We start from the raw sequence: 14,291 nt of genomic DNA, 5'->3' as shown, positions 1-14,291 counted from the left end.
TCACCATTCAACACATATACGCACACATGCAGTGATGCACGCACACACACACACACACACACACACACACACACTACACTACACTACACTACACTACACTTCTACTGTGGGATTACACTACACTACACTACACTACACTACACTACACTACACTACACTACACTACACTACACTACACTACACTACACTACACCACACCACACCACACTACACTACACTTCTACTGTGGGACATGTGCAATGCAAGATCCCTTACTTCTCGTGCTCTTTACCATATACATGTACCTGCCTTTTTCTGACAGTAGCAGTCAGTACATTTATCTCATTCAATTTTTCCCAACCAAGGCTACTTTCTTTGTGCAGCCAAGTATTTTTCAAAGGAAAATTTGTGGTTTGCTATATGTTTGAGTAACAACATTAGATCCTTATCTTTGGTATGCTTGGTTTATTTTTGGTATGCTTGGTCTATGAGTGGTACCTGGGAATTCTTAACTGTGTAAACCCTGAAAAGTTTACCCATTACATAATTTCAATACATATTATAATCACATCGTTACCATCTACTTATCAGAAACCCAGATTGTTCAAAAACCACACATAAGTTAATTTAGTGTGTAAACAAACTCAAAATAATTGTACATCTACTTTTCTTCATAAACTATGGTGAACTTGTGCTAAAAATAGCACAAATTGATAAGTACAAATGTATCATGTGCTGATGGAGGGGGCAATTCCCATTGACGACAATATGGGGAGGATCCGCATGAAAGGGGTCGGTTTTTCATGCTGGTTGGTAGGGTATACTTTTCATGAGGTGGTGGTATGAGAAAGGGTCAGGTGAATCAAAAGTGGCGCTAATTAACAGAGACTATGCAGTCAAAACTGGAAGTATTTCAACCTATCTACCTTCGTAGCTTTCGTACTCAGTCTCCTGTCACTCATGTCACACTAGATCTAGGACTAGCTTCCCCTGGGAGCCCTGGCTTTTAGTCACTTTGACTAATCAAAATGCAACTTGGTATCAGAAAGGGTATACTTTTTGCATAAAATTGGTATCACAACACTTTGAGTTTCAATGTTTGTGAGGAGCCTCCCTGTAATGTTACCCATGGAGTTACACCCTCCCCCTGCTGAAATATCCACAACTGGCATTGTTTTAAAACTACCAAACTAATACTGCAGATAAGAATAATTTTATGTCATTAACCTCCTTACTGACCCTATGCTCATTTTTTCTCCAACCTTGATATGATATGTGTTTTATTGTCATATATATATAAACTGATATTGTGCTATTTAAGAATTACTTTGGCATTGTTTTAAAATCATGGTAAAACAGATAAGATATCATTTAATGTAATTTACCCTTATGGTAGCCTAAAATTCCATGTGCAGGGATTTTTGGCTCCCCTACCTCACCTAGCATTTCCGTAGCGGCTATTCATGATTTTTCAGGCAGGTAGAAAGTGCAAATTATTATTGGATTTGAATGTTTTCCTACTGTGAGATGAATCACAGTCACCAAGTGATAAGAACAAACTTGGAAGGTTGTACTATACAATGTAGTAGACACTAAGGTAAATAAATACAACATTCAATTGAGCATTGAGCACTGCTGTGGGAAATCATAATCTAATTTTAGGGTTTGCATAAATGGAAACTAGTGAAATACCAGGCGTGGTAGGAGAAAAGGTGAGAGCCCAAACTCCCCACATGACTAGACTTTACACAACTCTTGTAGTCTCTATGTAGTCTAGATCCTGACAGGGAACGAATTCCGTACTACAAAGTATTCCATGGGAGGGAACGTATTCTGTACTACAACATACTCCATGGGAGGGAATGTATTTCGTACTACAACGTACTCCATGGGAGGGAACGTATTCCGTACTACAACGTACTCCATGGGAGGGAACGTATTCCGTACTACAGCGTACTCCATGGGAGGGAACGTATTCTGTACTACGACGTACTCCATGGGAGGGAACGTATTCTGTACTACGACGTACTCCATGGGAGCAGAGTATGGAGTACATTATAGTATGGAATATGTTCCCTGTCTCAGTGTCTGGACATAGTCTAGTCCCTATACGGTATTAGTATCAATACAAGCTATACCTCCTCTGTGGTTTAGAGACCCACCATTGCCATTCAGACTTACTGATACCTTGATATACTTTAATTTCGTCCTCCAACCTTGACAACCTAATACTCTTGTCATTAACCTTATTGATATCTTGTAAAATCAATTTCTCAAGTCTTCAATCTTGATTTAACATAATGTTATTTAATAATTAACATGCCATTGTTTAAAAATCATGGTCAGATTAACAGATAAGATATAAGTTCATGTCACTGACCCTGACTGATACCTTGATAAAATAATTCTAATAATTAACCAGGCATTGTTTTAAAATTGTGGTCAGACTAACTGATAAGATATACATTCATGTCACTGACCCCGACTGATACCTTAATAAAATAATTCTAATAATTAACCAGGCATTGTTTTAAAATTGTGGTCAGACTAACAGATACATAAGTTTATGTCAGTGACTCCTCCTGTCATGATGCTCTTACTGCTCCTTTCACCTTCACTTTCATACTTTATTATTTGTTATAACTTTGTATATGTTGACCACTACATTTTCCAGTATTTACAATTTAATTACCAGAATTGACTAACAACCCTAGAATGCTGTTTTTGGATAGTCTAGTTCCTATACAGTATCGTTACGATATCTACCTTCACTTCAACTGTGCACAGTTGGCATCCAGACTACTTTTGGAAGACCTCATCAACATGTTTACTGTCTGTCTGTACTTTCTGGTCAGACAGTAAAATGAGAACGCCAGTCTTCTCTTCACAATAAAAGGCTTTTGAACTTTTAAAAATACAAGAGTCTCTGTCACATCACGAATACAGACCGTATAATTGCAGTCTGACTTCTTGACTGCCCACCAAGACTCTAGTCAAAACACATTCAATGTATAATAGTAAGTAATTTACTATATAGCCTAAAAGTATTCAGATCTCATACAAAAACCGGAGGCAGACAAGTTGAAAAGTGAAACAACACCAAGGGACTGGTTGTACTTCTATTGTTGCTGACTAAATTATTTTTCTTCAAATGCTGATTGATTACAACATAGACCTTACACCCTTTCGTGTAGGGTCTATGATTACAACTTTCTGTTACCCAAATCACCTGTGACTGCTGGAAGACTTTGTAAAGCATTTCAATGACTGGGTAATTTATTTGAGAAATACAACTAGAAATAGGCTGCCTGGTTACGTTGCCTCAGTGGGACATTCCGATTTCACATTGTCAACTCTCAAGCCCATTGAAAACACCCAAAAGGTAATGGTAACTCATTAGTACCATGGTGGCCAAACTCTCTCATAAATTATGGAAAGAACGAACTATGTTGAATTTTGTTGAAATGGAATATGGTCCCAGGTGGGCCAGATACTTGGCTAACTGGTTCGATATAGTAGCAACACTATTGTGAAGCAGATAGTAAAGTCTGTGAGACAGGTTCTAGACTAACTCATCACTGTTAACCTATTACTTCAGGATAATGACAGTTCAGTATGCTATCTTTCTCTACTTCAGATATGTCAAAATATATTAATTGTGATTATGGAATTTTAGTCATCATTGGAAGTCTTGGAAAGTTTGTCTAGAAGTTATAAAGAACCCAAAGCTACCAAGTTAAAGTTAGCACTGTATCAAGACTAACCATATCCCTGCATCAGAAGAGTAACAGTCCAGAAAGCAATTTACAGTCCATTCTTAGTTCACGACTTTGAAGAGACTTAAATCTTTTAGAAACTCATTGATTTTATGGAGTATGTCTTTTATATCAACTACTTATCAATCACTCGGTCTTGCCATTTGGCAATATCAGTGCTTAGTAAACTTACAACTGATGGCAAACTAATTCACTACATGGTTTTAATCTTGGTGCCCTCTTCCAAGATTGAACATGAAGTGCATTGCCTTGCTTAGCCAGTCTACTGGCTGAATGTAACTCCCCCACACTGGTTCACACACTGATTGGGTTTATCGAGAGTCATAGATACAGCCAGTGGACAAGCTATGCCAGTCTATATGCATGTGCTACCACTTGGTATTTGATCATCCGGTGTAGTAGGCACTTGCAAAATCTGTGTAGGTCCTCAGATCAGTTCTTGCTTGCCAAACATTTCCTACTAGTGCTTTTGAAGTTAAAAATTCTACACAAAACAAATGCATTCTTGCATGGCCTTATATACATTTTTGTATTTAAACTTGAGGGGCCATTGTCCACTAAAGTAATGAGAAAAACATTAATGGAAATGGTTTCAAGATTTGAGATTTCCTCTGGAGATTCATCATTATCTTGCCTCACTATTCTGAAGTCTTCTTGAAGTTATAATCCCTTCACAAAGAACACAAAACATACTTGCATTTGTTTACAGACTTGTGTTCAGTTTTTTCAATTGTCAGAAAAACCTAAAAATGCAAGGGGCTAGCATACTTATCCAGACACCCAGTGAAAGAACGTAGAAGATAAATATTGATTTAAAACTAATGGTGTTTTAAGAGACCATCCTGAGGAAGGGAAGAGAACACAATTGAATTGTACTTGACTGTTGAAAACCTTCCAGTGAATCACCCATTCATACACAAGGGGAGAGAAAAATGTACTGACTGCACAGTAACCAAGTCATGTGAACAGAACCATAGACCTCTCTCTCCAATGTCTATGACAGAACCAAGTAAAGGAGTACATACATGTGATAATATAAATTGTAAATAAAATTTGTAGCCTAGTTCAAAGACCCTGAACTTGTTTCTGATATAATCTTCACTGATGTTCTCACCTTTCCTAATCTACCTAACCTGTAGTCTTGAAGGACTGTTACTAAAATATTTCAGTTATCGTGACTACCATTTTGATTTCAGCTATCCTCACTGTCACTTTGATTTTTGAATAACTGTTCATCTTCCCTTGGAAGGACAAAGGTTTGTACATTAAATTTAAAGGGAATGCCACTCCGGAAAATAAAAGGCATTTTCATAAACTTTGGGTTCTGGGAGATCATTTCATGATTTCTCATCACATAATTTTGTTTGGTTGCCAAGAATCACCAAATTGAAACTCTTTTTTTTCCCACATCTATTGCTCTTTCAGTGCTACCTTTTACTTTATACAGCCAATCTTTAGCTGATGTTATCTAATTCTAAATTCATCAACAATTCCAAAGTGCACATTCCTTCAGAATATTCTGTAATGGGTACTAAGTAATGGTTCCATTGTTTACACTCTATTTACATATATTTGCATACAATCAAAATATGCCTAATTGCAGTATGCACATTTCTACCATTAAAGTCAATGATGTAATGGTACCTCAATTGAAATAATTTGCATACAATCAAAACTTTCCTAGTTAACAGTTAAGTCTCCTTTTGTTATGTACATCAACATTAATGAACCCCACTAGAAACAAGTCTTTGACTTTGTGGTTTATCCAAGTAATTCAACCATTTGTTTTCTTTCATGGTGAGTGGACCCGTGCAATCACAGAAACAAATGTAAATTTACCCCTTTCATATAAAGTTGGCCAAATACATCAATATGAATGATATTATCAACACTTTATTGTATTCTGATAGAAACAGTCTGAGACATAACTCAGGAAACAAATGCCTGTAGTGAAGCCCTAAGTAAAGTATACAGGCAATTAAGCCTAAGTACTTAAATAAACAAACTTGTGGTTTGTGAATCTAATTAATTAGAGGCATGTTGTTTCACAGAGAAACAGATTAGCAAGGGCATTGTTCTGAGGTGTTAATACTAATAATAGGGGGATTATGAACTCTATCATACCCTTGGTAGGCTGCAAGGGGTCTTTTTGTTGCAAACACACACCAAAAGTTACAAAGAGACAGTCAGTTGCTCTTCATGGAACCACAGGTGTTTGTTTTCTATAGCAACACTACATCATTGGTAAAGGTCAAAGGTCTAAATGCATAATGTTTGAGCGGAAGTGGAAATTTTTGCAAAAATAGTATGAAAATCGAGTGAGATTTAGTTGAGTTATTGCCTTTTAAAACTTACTTGTTAGAAATGGTCAAATTTATGATTATATATATAATGAGCATATTTGAAAAATGCAGAAATATGGAAAAAGTTATGCACTGTACGACAAAATCAGATGATAGGTCAAGTTGTGTTCTATGGCTCTGTATTAAGTCACGCCCTGGGATTTTCATCCTACCCACCAGGCTTTTTGTCAGAAAAGTATATACAGTTATACTTCATTCCATAGTCGTAACATTTCCGAAGTTTACAAGAGGGTTTATACAACTTGTGTGTGTATTTTGACATGGTGATGAATTTACATCTTGTCCAGTTCATTCTCACAAACCAAAGCTGTTGTGTTATTTCTTCCGCGATACTGCGAAATAATGAACTTTCACAATGCCATAAAAGAGGCTTGACATCCCAGATCTCAATCTAGCATTTCCAATCTAAGCCTGTCTATTGGCTATCTATTCACTATCAGCCTGTGATGGCAATGTAACAATACATCATACACAGTACACTGGGATTTGAAATAAAGCTGGGGGAATATATCAGCATATTTCTTTACAAATTCAAATCATTGCCTTATTACTATATTATGGTAATAAAGAATCTTTCATTTCATTTCTATTTTGATACCCATTTCATAAAACTACGCATTTATAAAATGTAAAAAATGACTTTACGGTTGACCTGTTTGATAGACTATTTATCCTGCTACTCTTCCCTCCCTCTCTATTCATCTCTATTAATATAGTTTGAACATCTGGGTATCAAAGTCTAAGCATGAGATCAGGTGAAACTGGAGATCTCTGACAAAAGACAGCCGAAAAATCTACTGAAGAAATCTGTACTAAATTTTTAGAGACGAACCATCATAAATTTCTGTCATTGTTCAAACTTGTGATCGCCTTCAACTCAATGTTTCTGTGACCTCATTATTGTAAAGGCAGAGTTTTCAAGGCTGCCAGTTTACACCCGAGTGAATTGAATTTCTTTGCCAAGAAAAACATTTGTGATCCTCTGACCTTCAATAAAGGACATCTCTCAACACTTGGTCCTTTCACTGTCAATGTTTTCACTAAATTTCTCACTAAAATTTCATCTCAATTTGCATACTTAATAGATATTTTGCAACATTCCTACTAAACTTGAAGACAAAAAGACCTTCAAGGCTATCAATGTTTTGACAGATTCTTCACAAAAATTCCATCTCAATTTGCATACTTATCAAAAATGTTACTACACTTGTACTATTAAAATACAATGACACTTCTGGTATTCAACAGAATCATAATAAAGCAAGGCAACACTTTTCTTAAGATATCATATTTACGATATATTGGGGTCACAGATGGCAAAAGTTTTAAAGTCATGAAAACTTTACAGTTATATTTTGCGAAGAGAGAAAAATAGTTAATAAAGGTTTAACTATTGTGAACAAATCGTATTTACGATTATTGGGTCAGAGTTGGCACACTATTAAAACCAGGAACAACTATTTTGTGAAGGGAGGAACCCACAGTTTCTAATGTCTGTGATAAAGAGTTCTGCATACCTATACATAGATACACCAATACGGTTGCTTTTGTCTACAATACAATTTATAGTTGTACAGGATTAGGCAAACATGAAAAGATTGTTTCTTTATGACATCCCAGGGAAGGAATCTCAGCCAGCTGCCACTGTCCCTTAGAGTCAAGGACAAGATAATTTTTCTTACAGAGTGTCTGACCTTCTAGCAGTATAGGATCACTGGTTTTATTGCAAGGATAGTATAAACTACCTGGTTATCTGTAACACAATAAGGTAGCTGAAGTCAGCAGAAAGTCTGTCAGCATGACTTTTACCACATACGGTGCAGTGTCCATTGCCTTGGAAATACGACAATGCAGATGACTTCTGGTATGGCACTATGAAACAATGTCTATGTTTCTACTGTGGTGCTATGACAAAATTTATACATGTAGATGGCTTTACTAAGATATTTATAGCTGGGTTTTATTGTATAAAATACTTCTTGTCACTTACAGGATTGTGCTAACTAACTCCAGAGTAAAGAGTATGTATACTAGTATAGGTCATTGTTATATGTTAGCTAACAGGCAACATGTAGATAAAATCTACCCAAGATTCCTGTATTTTTACCAGGGTTCCCAGCCATAATTATGGTGCAAGGAAATCTACTTTCTCAGCAAGTTTTTAGGTGTTTTCAACCTTAGCCAAAACACTGCATGGGATGGCACTACATAGTACATGTGTTGGTGAGAGACTTGCTGATTCAGCACTTCCCTATCCTGACGCTTTGCAAGTGTGAAGAGAGAGCTTAAAATCAATGGGGTGAGAATTGTGTTCCAGGATCCCACAGCTTTTGCTTAGATCCAGTGATTTATGTTAAATGTGATGGAATTATGAAACGTTAAGAATCGGCATTACCAGTAATTTGGCAAGTCACAGTGCTACCAAGCATGCTATAGAATACTCTCTAGTTAATCGTTAAAACAGCAGTGTGGTTTGTTTCAGTAGTCGTGAGTTGTTGAAATGACATCTGATAAGAGTCCATGGGAATACAGTAGCAACATGTACACGTCTTAGTGCTGTACTGAACCCAAATCAGAACCTCTACTTCAAAACATCTTGGCATCTCTTACACAGAACACTGTCTCAATTGTATCATGCCCATTATACATAAGTGATAACAAGGGCTCTAGTTTTTGTCATGTATCTCAAGAAGTCAGGTGAAAAATTGGACATTTATACAGAAATTTCTTCAACATCCATTTTTTTCTAAATATTATAAATAGCATTTATACAAAACATTTCACACTTCTGTTGTCAAGCTTTTGTTTACATAGAGGCATTATAGTGGATATCAAACTTACTTTTATCTCCTTACCAATCTTGTGAATTCATCAAAACATTACAAAGCATGAATTAAGAATTCACCATTTTTTCTTTAAACTTGTCGTTCTAACTTTACCAAATGATTAAATCTGTAGAGACTTTTCATCAGTTATAATTAACATTTTATATTTAGACCTGCTAGATTCATGATGGCTCTATCAGATGATAATGTAAAATCCTATATAAACTAATAACAAAGTGGTGATTTTTTTTCTGATTTTTTTTTTTTTTTTTTTTTTTTGGGGGGGGGGGGGGAGATATGAAATGGTAAAATGAGGTCAGGTACATCATTAACATACTTTCCATGTCACAGTGAGTGCTTGGCAGCAAAGGAAAGTTTGGGCCTTCACAAAAGTCATTCACATTATGACCCAGACAACAGAATGAAAAATCATGTCCAGATAGTAAGTCATCCATCAAAAGTAAAAAAAAAAATATCCCTTTATGATTTCCAGAATGAGCTGACAACTTCAGAGTAGACTTTGATGATCTTAAATTTGCAGAAATGATAACTGGAGAAATGGTATGTACCCCCTCATTTGATCTCTATGACCTTTACATACCGACCCTCACTGGAGATTTTATCCCTGCTGTGATGGATTGACCTTTCACCTCCCTCACCAACCCATTGGAAGGATACAAATCAAGTGCGTATCTATGTTTCTGTCATCACCTATACACTGAATGAAGATTCTTTTCTCAGTTGCTACATATCATAAGTTGTGTTTCTGTAATTTGACACTCATTTCCATGTGGTGAAAATGGACTTATAAACAGGATGGGGGGGGGGGGGGCGCAAGTTTGGAGATGCATTTTACTTCAATTTTTGTTTTATATTATTACTTTCTACTTTTCAAAAATCAGTTTCATAAATATCTACAGAATTAGGAAACAAATCAATTATGTTATCTAATTCATCACAAAATCTTTTTTTTTTTTAGATTTTACTCCTTTCCAAACATCTCCTAATACTAGTAATAATGCCTACAACAATGCAATTTTCATTACAAAAGCTTTCTATGAATTAAATGCCAATAAAAGTTTTTACAAAACGGTAACCATATGAATTAAATGATAATCAATGTTTTTAAAAACAATTAGAGATATTGTATTTTTAAATGGCATGGAGAAAATATTGCAAATTTAAATTTTTGGGGATATTCTAATAAACATAACATAGAATACTTACTTTTGGTACTAGAATAAAATAATGCTAGAAAATATTTTGCAATATTTGTTTGAAATATGTCAGTGAAAATTGCCTAAAGACAATCTTTAATTGAAATTACATTGAAAAGAAACTTGCGACAGCTTGGCTGCCGCTAGTGTGAGATGCGAATTTGTGTGTTTACAGTGGAGCTAACGATAGAAGTTTTACGGTATAAATCACAGCTGTCCTAAAAACAACTGCACATCCCGGAATAAAGCGAAACAAAGTGTCACACAATATCCCTTCGTAGGTAGTATACGATTAAGTGAAGGAAATGTGCATTATTCATGTTATCATACATAAATAAAAGTAATAAAAAAAGAAATTCTCATTTATTCTGAGATTTCTGAGTTCGAAATAACTTACAAATCGGTTTCTTAACTTTCGAGTTCTATTAACTTATCACAACTTGTACTCTGTACTCCACCATGGACTAAATACTTTTAAATGTTCAACTTAACAAAAATAGTATTTGTGTGCCATAGAATTATGTCAAAAGTTGATACATAAAACAAGAAAAGTTAAGTCGAAAAAGTTTCCAGAAAATATTTTTTTTTCCGTATCTCGTCCGCCATCTTGAAATCTCTCCGTAGTCTTCCTGGGTTCAATTCAGTCAACAGTGAAGAGATTTCGAAGACAGTGATGACAAAAGTAAATAAATTCAGTACTTACGGCTACAGCAAAGTCCGTAGAAAGAAGGACTACAGCAGTTATGATCACCCTGACGAGAAATGCAATGAAAATAACCATCAATACATGTACGCGGTATATATGTTCGGCGAAAGTTTCACAACCAAACCTGTGTATTTCTCGAGTGTACAACGTTACGTGCATTAAACTGTAGCTAGGTTTTTACGCCAAAAATGAATGGATCTTGTCAACTTACCAGAAATTCATATTGTAGACTTAACTGGTGTGACCATTAAAAGAACGTGAACTTGAAACACCCGTCAATACAGCAACGAACTAAACAACCAACATTGACGGAGCGGAGATGTTTGGTCTTGAACACAGCGGCTCAGCTGAGAATTCGGTAGTTGGCTCAGGACTCAATCGTCGTCTGCAAATTATCCTGCACACACTTCAGATGACTTCCTGTCGTTCAGGATTCTGTCTCGGCCGCCAAACCGAACCTGTAAAGCCTTCGTCCAACTAGCAGACTTCCCCTTGCTGGAAATCTACGAAATTTTACCTAGTTGTTACAGGGCTAGAGTTGGAAACGTGGGTCCATGGTCTTAGCAATCATTCCTTACGATAAAGTTCATATTGGGGGCGGAGCTAAAACTTAGAGTTACAGTGTTGGGAGAATTGAGTTATGATCAAGATTAAGTGCGTTGTTGAAAGGAAACCGTGCAGCACACAGCATTTTGATAAACAAGGGGTATTAACCCCAGGGGAGAGATCGTATCTATCAAAAGATTAACCTTTTGTTTGCTCTTGAAAAAAAGAATGTGATTTTATGCAGGAAACTGTAAAGCAGAATGACGAAAGTAGCATATCCTGTGCCAAAGTTTGGACTTGTAAACTACCAATTATGTCGACGTCGAACGAGAAACTCAAATATAGTTAGAAACAAAACAAATAGTAATTTCATACTCTTGGGATTAAAACAAACGGATATAATTGATTTTTTAACGTCAGAAAGAATTGTGTGTTAGTAAATGCACTTTGTATTCATACAAAAGTTTTTGAGATATCCAAGTATTGGGTGCGTGCAGTGGTCTGGTGGGAGACGAAGGCTAGACACCTGGACAATAAACTTCTTGTATCGCCTTTGTCATGCAAATAGAGGGAAACCACAAAAATGTCCCGTGTACTGCCTGTCGGAAAACACGTACGCTTTATTTACCGCCTCCTGACACCAACAGTCCGATCTATGACTCATGAAGTCAAACTACGTGATCACACCAAGGCAAAACGAAAATAGTAAATGGCAGTGGCAGCCGAAACAATTAAAGAAACAAAGACAAAAGAGAAAACGAGCAAGATTTGAAATCTGGATAAAATAACAAGAAAGTGTTATTGTCGATCTGTTTGATTTACAATTGCAGGGCATTCAATATTTTTCTTCATTTCTTGTCACTTAAAAGACTGATGGAGACCTTTTTTTCTTTTCTTTTTTCTTCTTTTTACCATGGACGATTGAAACCAGGCTTTAGTTTAGTCATTACGTGAGTAGGATTATATCAAGGTGCGCAACAACCAATGGAGTTATGTAACTATAGAGTTTTAATACTTAAAACTAAGAACAATTGATTAGCATTAGCCGAGAATCTGGTCTTCTTATCTGTGCAAATGCACTGTGTAAATTACTAATTAACACAATGGGACGAAAATGTACTGATTTAATTATGCAAGAAAAGGAGACGCAAAAAAAACTTTTCCTAAAATTTGAACAATTAATTTTTATCGCATGAGCAAAGGTGAAACTTGAGTATGTTGTCTGACAGTCTACCTGCGAAACTTCACAGACTAGACAGAGGGAAAACTTTCAGACTGATTTCATTGGCTCATTCTTATGCGCTGATTATTTCTAGTTCTCCCAACTACCGATTGACTTATTAAGTGGACCCTATCTCTGATTTCTTGATGAAGTTTGTGTATAAGATCGTGTGGCTTACTTATCGTACACAAATACCAATCCAGCTGGCTTGTCTGTGTGCGGGGTTTCCTCAACTGTATAACTACGCTACAAGAAAGTAGTTCAGCTAACAGTTGGAACTTCCCTATTCAGGCACTTTGAATCACCTTGATCTAGCGAGAACTTCACCCTTGCAACACTCGGTAATCTTTCAGAAGTATTCTCTCACTGATAGTGGGAGAGATTTCATGATAGTGTCTTTCAACAAAGTTTAGACACTTGCCAAGTTAGAGTAAAGTAGTGCGCGACAGTCTTGAAGACTTCCTGTGAAGAGGTCCTAGTTAGAACTACTGGTGTTGGTCACTCTAAAATGGTGGAAAGCTGAGGAACTCTGAAGGCACGTTGCAAGAGAATTTCTGTTGTGTTTCATTAGGTTATGAAGAGACTGTAGACATTTACTTCCAGAAGACATTTACTACCAACAGCGTATGCTGTACAGTTTTATTACAATGAATTTCAGGGAAGTTATAGAGAGGCATGTACTTATATGTACAATTATCGCCGTGATCTGCGTCGAGTTCTCGTCCGGAGCGGTAAGTACCCATCATATATTTCGCTTGTGCGATATTGTTTCGCCGAAAATCATTATTTTAGTGAAGACTTTATAGTCTTCGACGCAAGCTATGGATCACCTTATATTTGTCTCTCTGATTTTGCAGTATGTTTCTTGCATGACGATCGTGTTAGTTTCAGTGTGTGTACGAGTTTACGTGTGGCTGTGCTGTGTGACAGTGAAAGCTCAGCTGTTGACATGGTGCTCTGTATCTGCTACTAAACTCAGTGATTCAAAAAGTTGTGCGATCGCTCTACGCCAGTTCCAATGTGAACATCAAAGTTAAGATAGCGAACATATGGAAGTTGGTTTCTCAATTTTTTTCTCGTGCTTGTTAAAAGTATGTGTAAATGCCTTAGCAGACAGTTGATCAGCTACAGTACGGTTGTGATACTTTTGCACAAGGGTCATTGAAGGGCTTCCGAGCATTTCGATGTGATGTTGACTTGTAACTTTATTAGAAAAAAGGGCAAATTGAAAGGGGAATTGAAAATGAATGTCTGACACAAGATATGAAATGTGATTCGTTTATTTTTTAAAGAATTTAACGAAAAAGTATTTTTCGAGACATTGCTTTGTTGGTAGCGGTATCCTATGTTCGGAAAAGTTTCTTCAAAAAAGTGCAAAATGAAACTTGGGAAGTCAAAAGCGCACTTTTCGAACATTAATTTTAGCACTTTTCAAAATCACTAAGTATTTCGAAATTGATAGAGCTTCTTTTTACTCGAAATGAAAAACACATTTTTCGAGTAGCACAACCGAAAATTAGTACTTGCAATGCGTCTTTTTTTGTGTGCGCAAGAAATAGATGTTCAACGGTCCAATTGTGTGCGCATGTCAGTGTATACATGTACCCTAGGGATTCGGTTATTAGACCCCTGTAGACAAGGTTGTATCTTCAACAAT

General features: G+C 36.3%; 2 protein-coding genes across 2 annotated transcripts in view; one reads left to right on the top strand and one right to left on the bottom strand.

Moving 5' to 3' along the window:
- LOC144442449 (uncharacterized) overlaps positions 1 to 11,435 on the bottom strand; it is a 75,233-nt gene extending 63,798 nt beyond the window's left edge. Inside the window, exons 1-2 of the mRNA XM_078131805.1 lie at positions 11,078 to 11,435; positions 10,864 to 10,912 (exon numbers count right to left, since the gene is read on the bottom strand). Of these exons, the coding sequence (XP_077987931.1) occupies positions 10,864 to 10,912; positions 11,078 to 11,088 (60 nt within the window). The 5' untranslated portion in view covers positions 11,089 to 11,435. The remainder of the gene's footprint in view (positions 1 to 10,863; positions 10,913 to 11,077) is intronic.
- Positions 11,436 to 13,088: 1,653 nt separating this feature from the next.
- LOC144442539 (uncharacterized) overlaps positions 13,089 to 14,291 on the top strand; it is a 42,866-nt gene continuing 41,663 nt past the window's right edge. The window contains exon 1 of the mRNA XM_078131911.1: positions 13,089 to 13,365. Coding sequence (XP_077988037.1) covers positions 13,261 to 13,365 — 105 coding nt within the window. The 5' untranslated portion in view covers positions 13,089 to 13,260. The remainder of the gene's footprint in view (positions 13,366 to 14,291) is intronic.

The sequence above is a fragment of the Glandiceps talaboti genome, chromosome 11 (genome assembly GCF_964340395.1).
Source record: "Glandiceps talaboti chromosome 11, keGlaTala1.1, whole genome shotgun sequence".
Classification (NCBI taxonomy): domain Eukaryota; kingdom Metazoa; phylum Hemichordata; class Enteropneusta; family Spengelidae; genus Glandiceps; species Glandiceps talaboti.
Note: the sequence above shows the minus strand (reverse complement) of the source record. Positions and strands in the feature narration are given on the sequence as shown.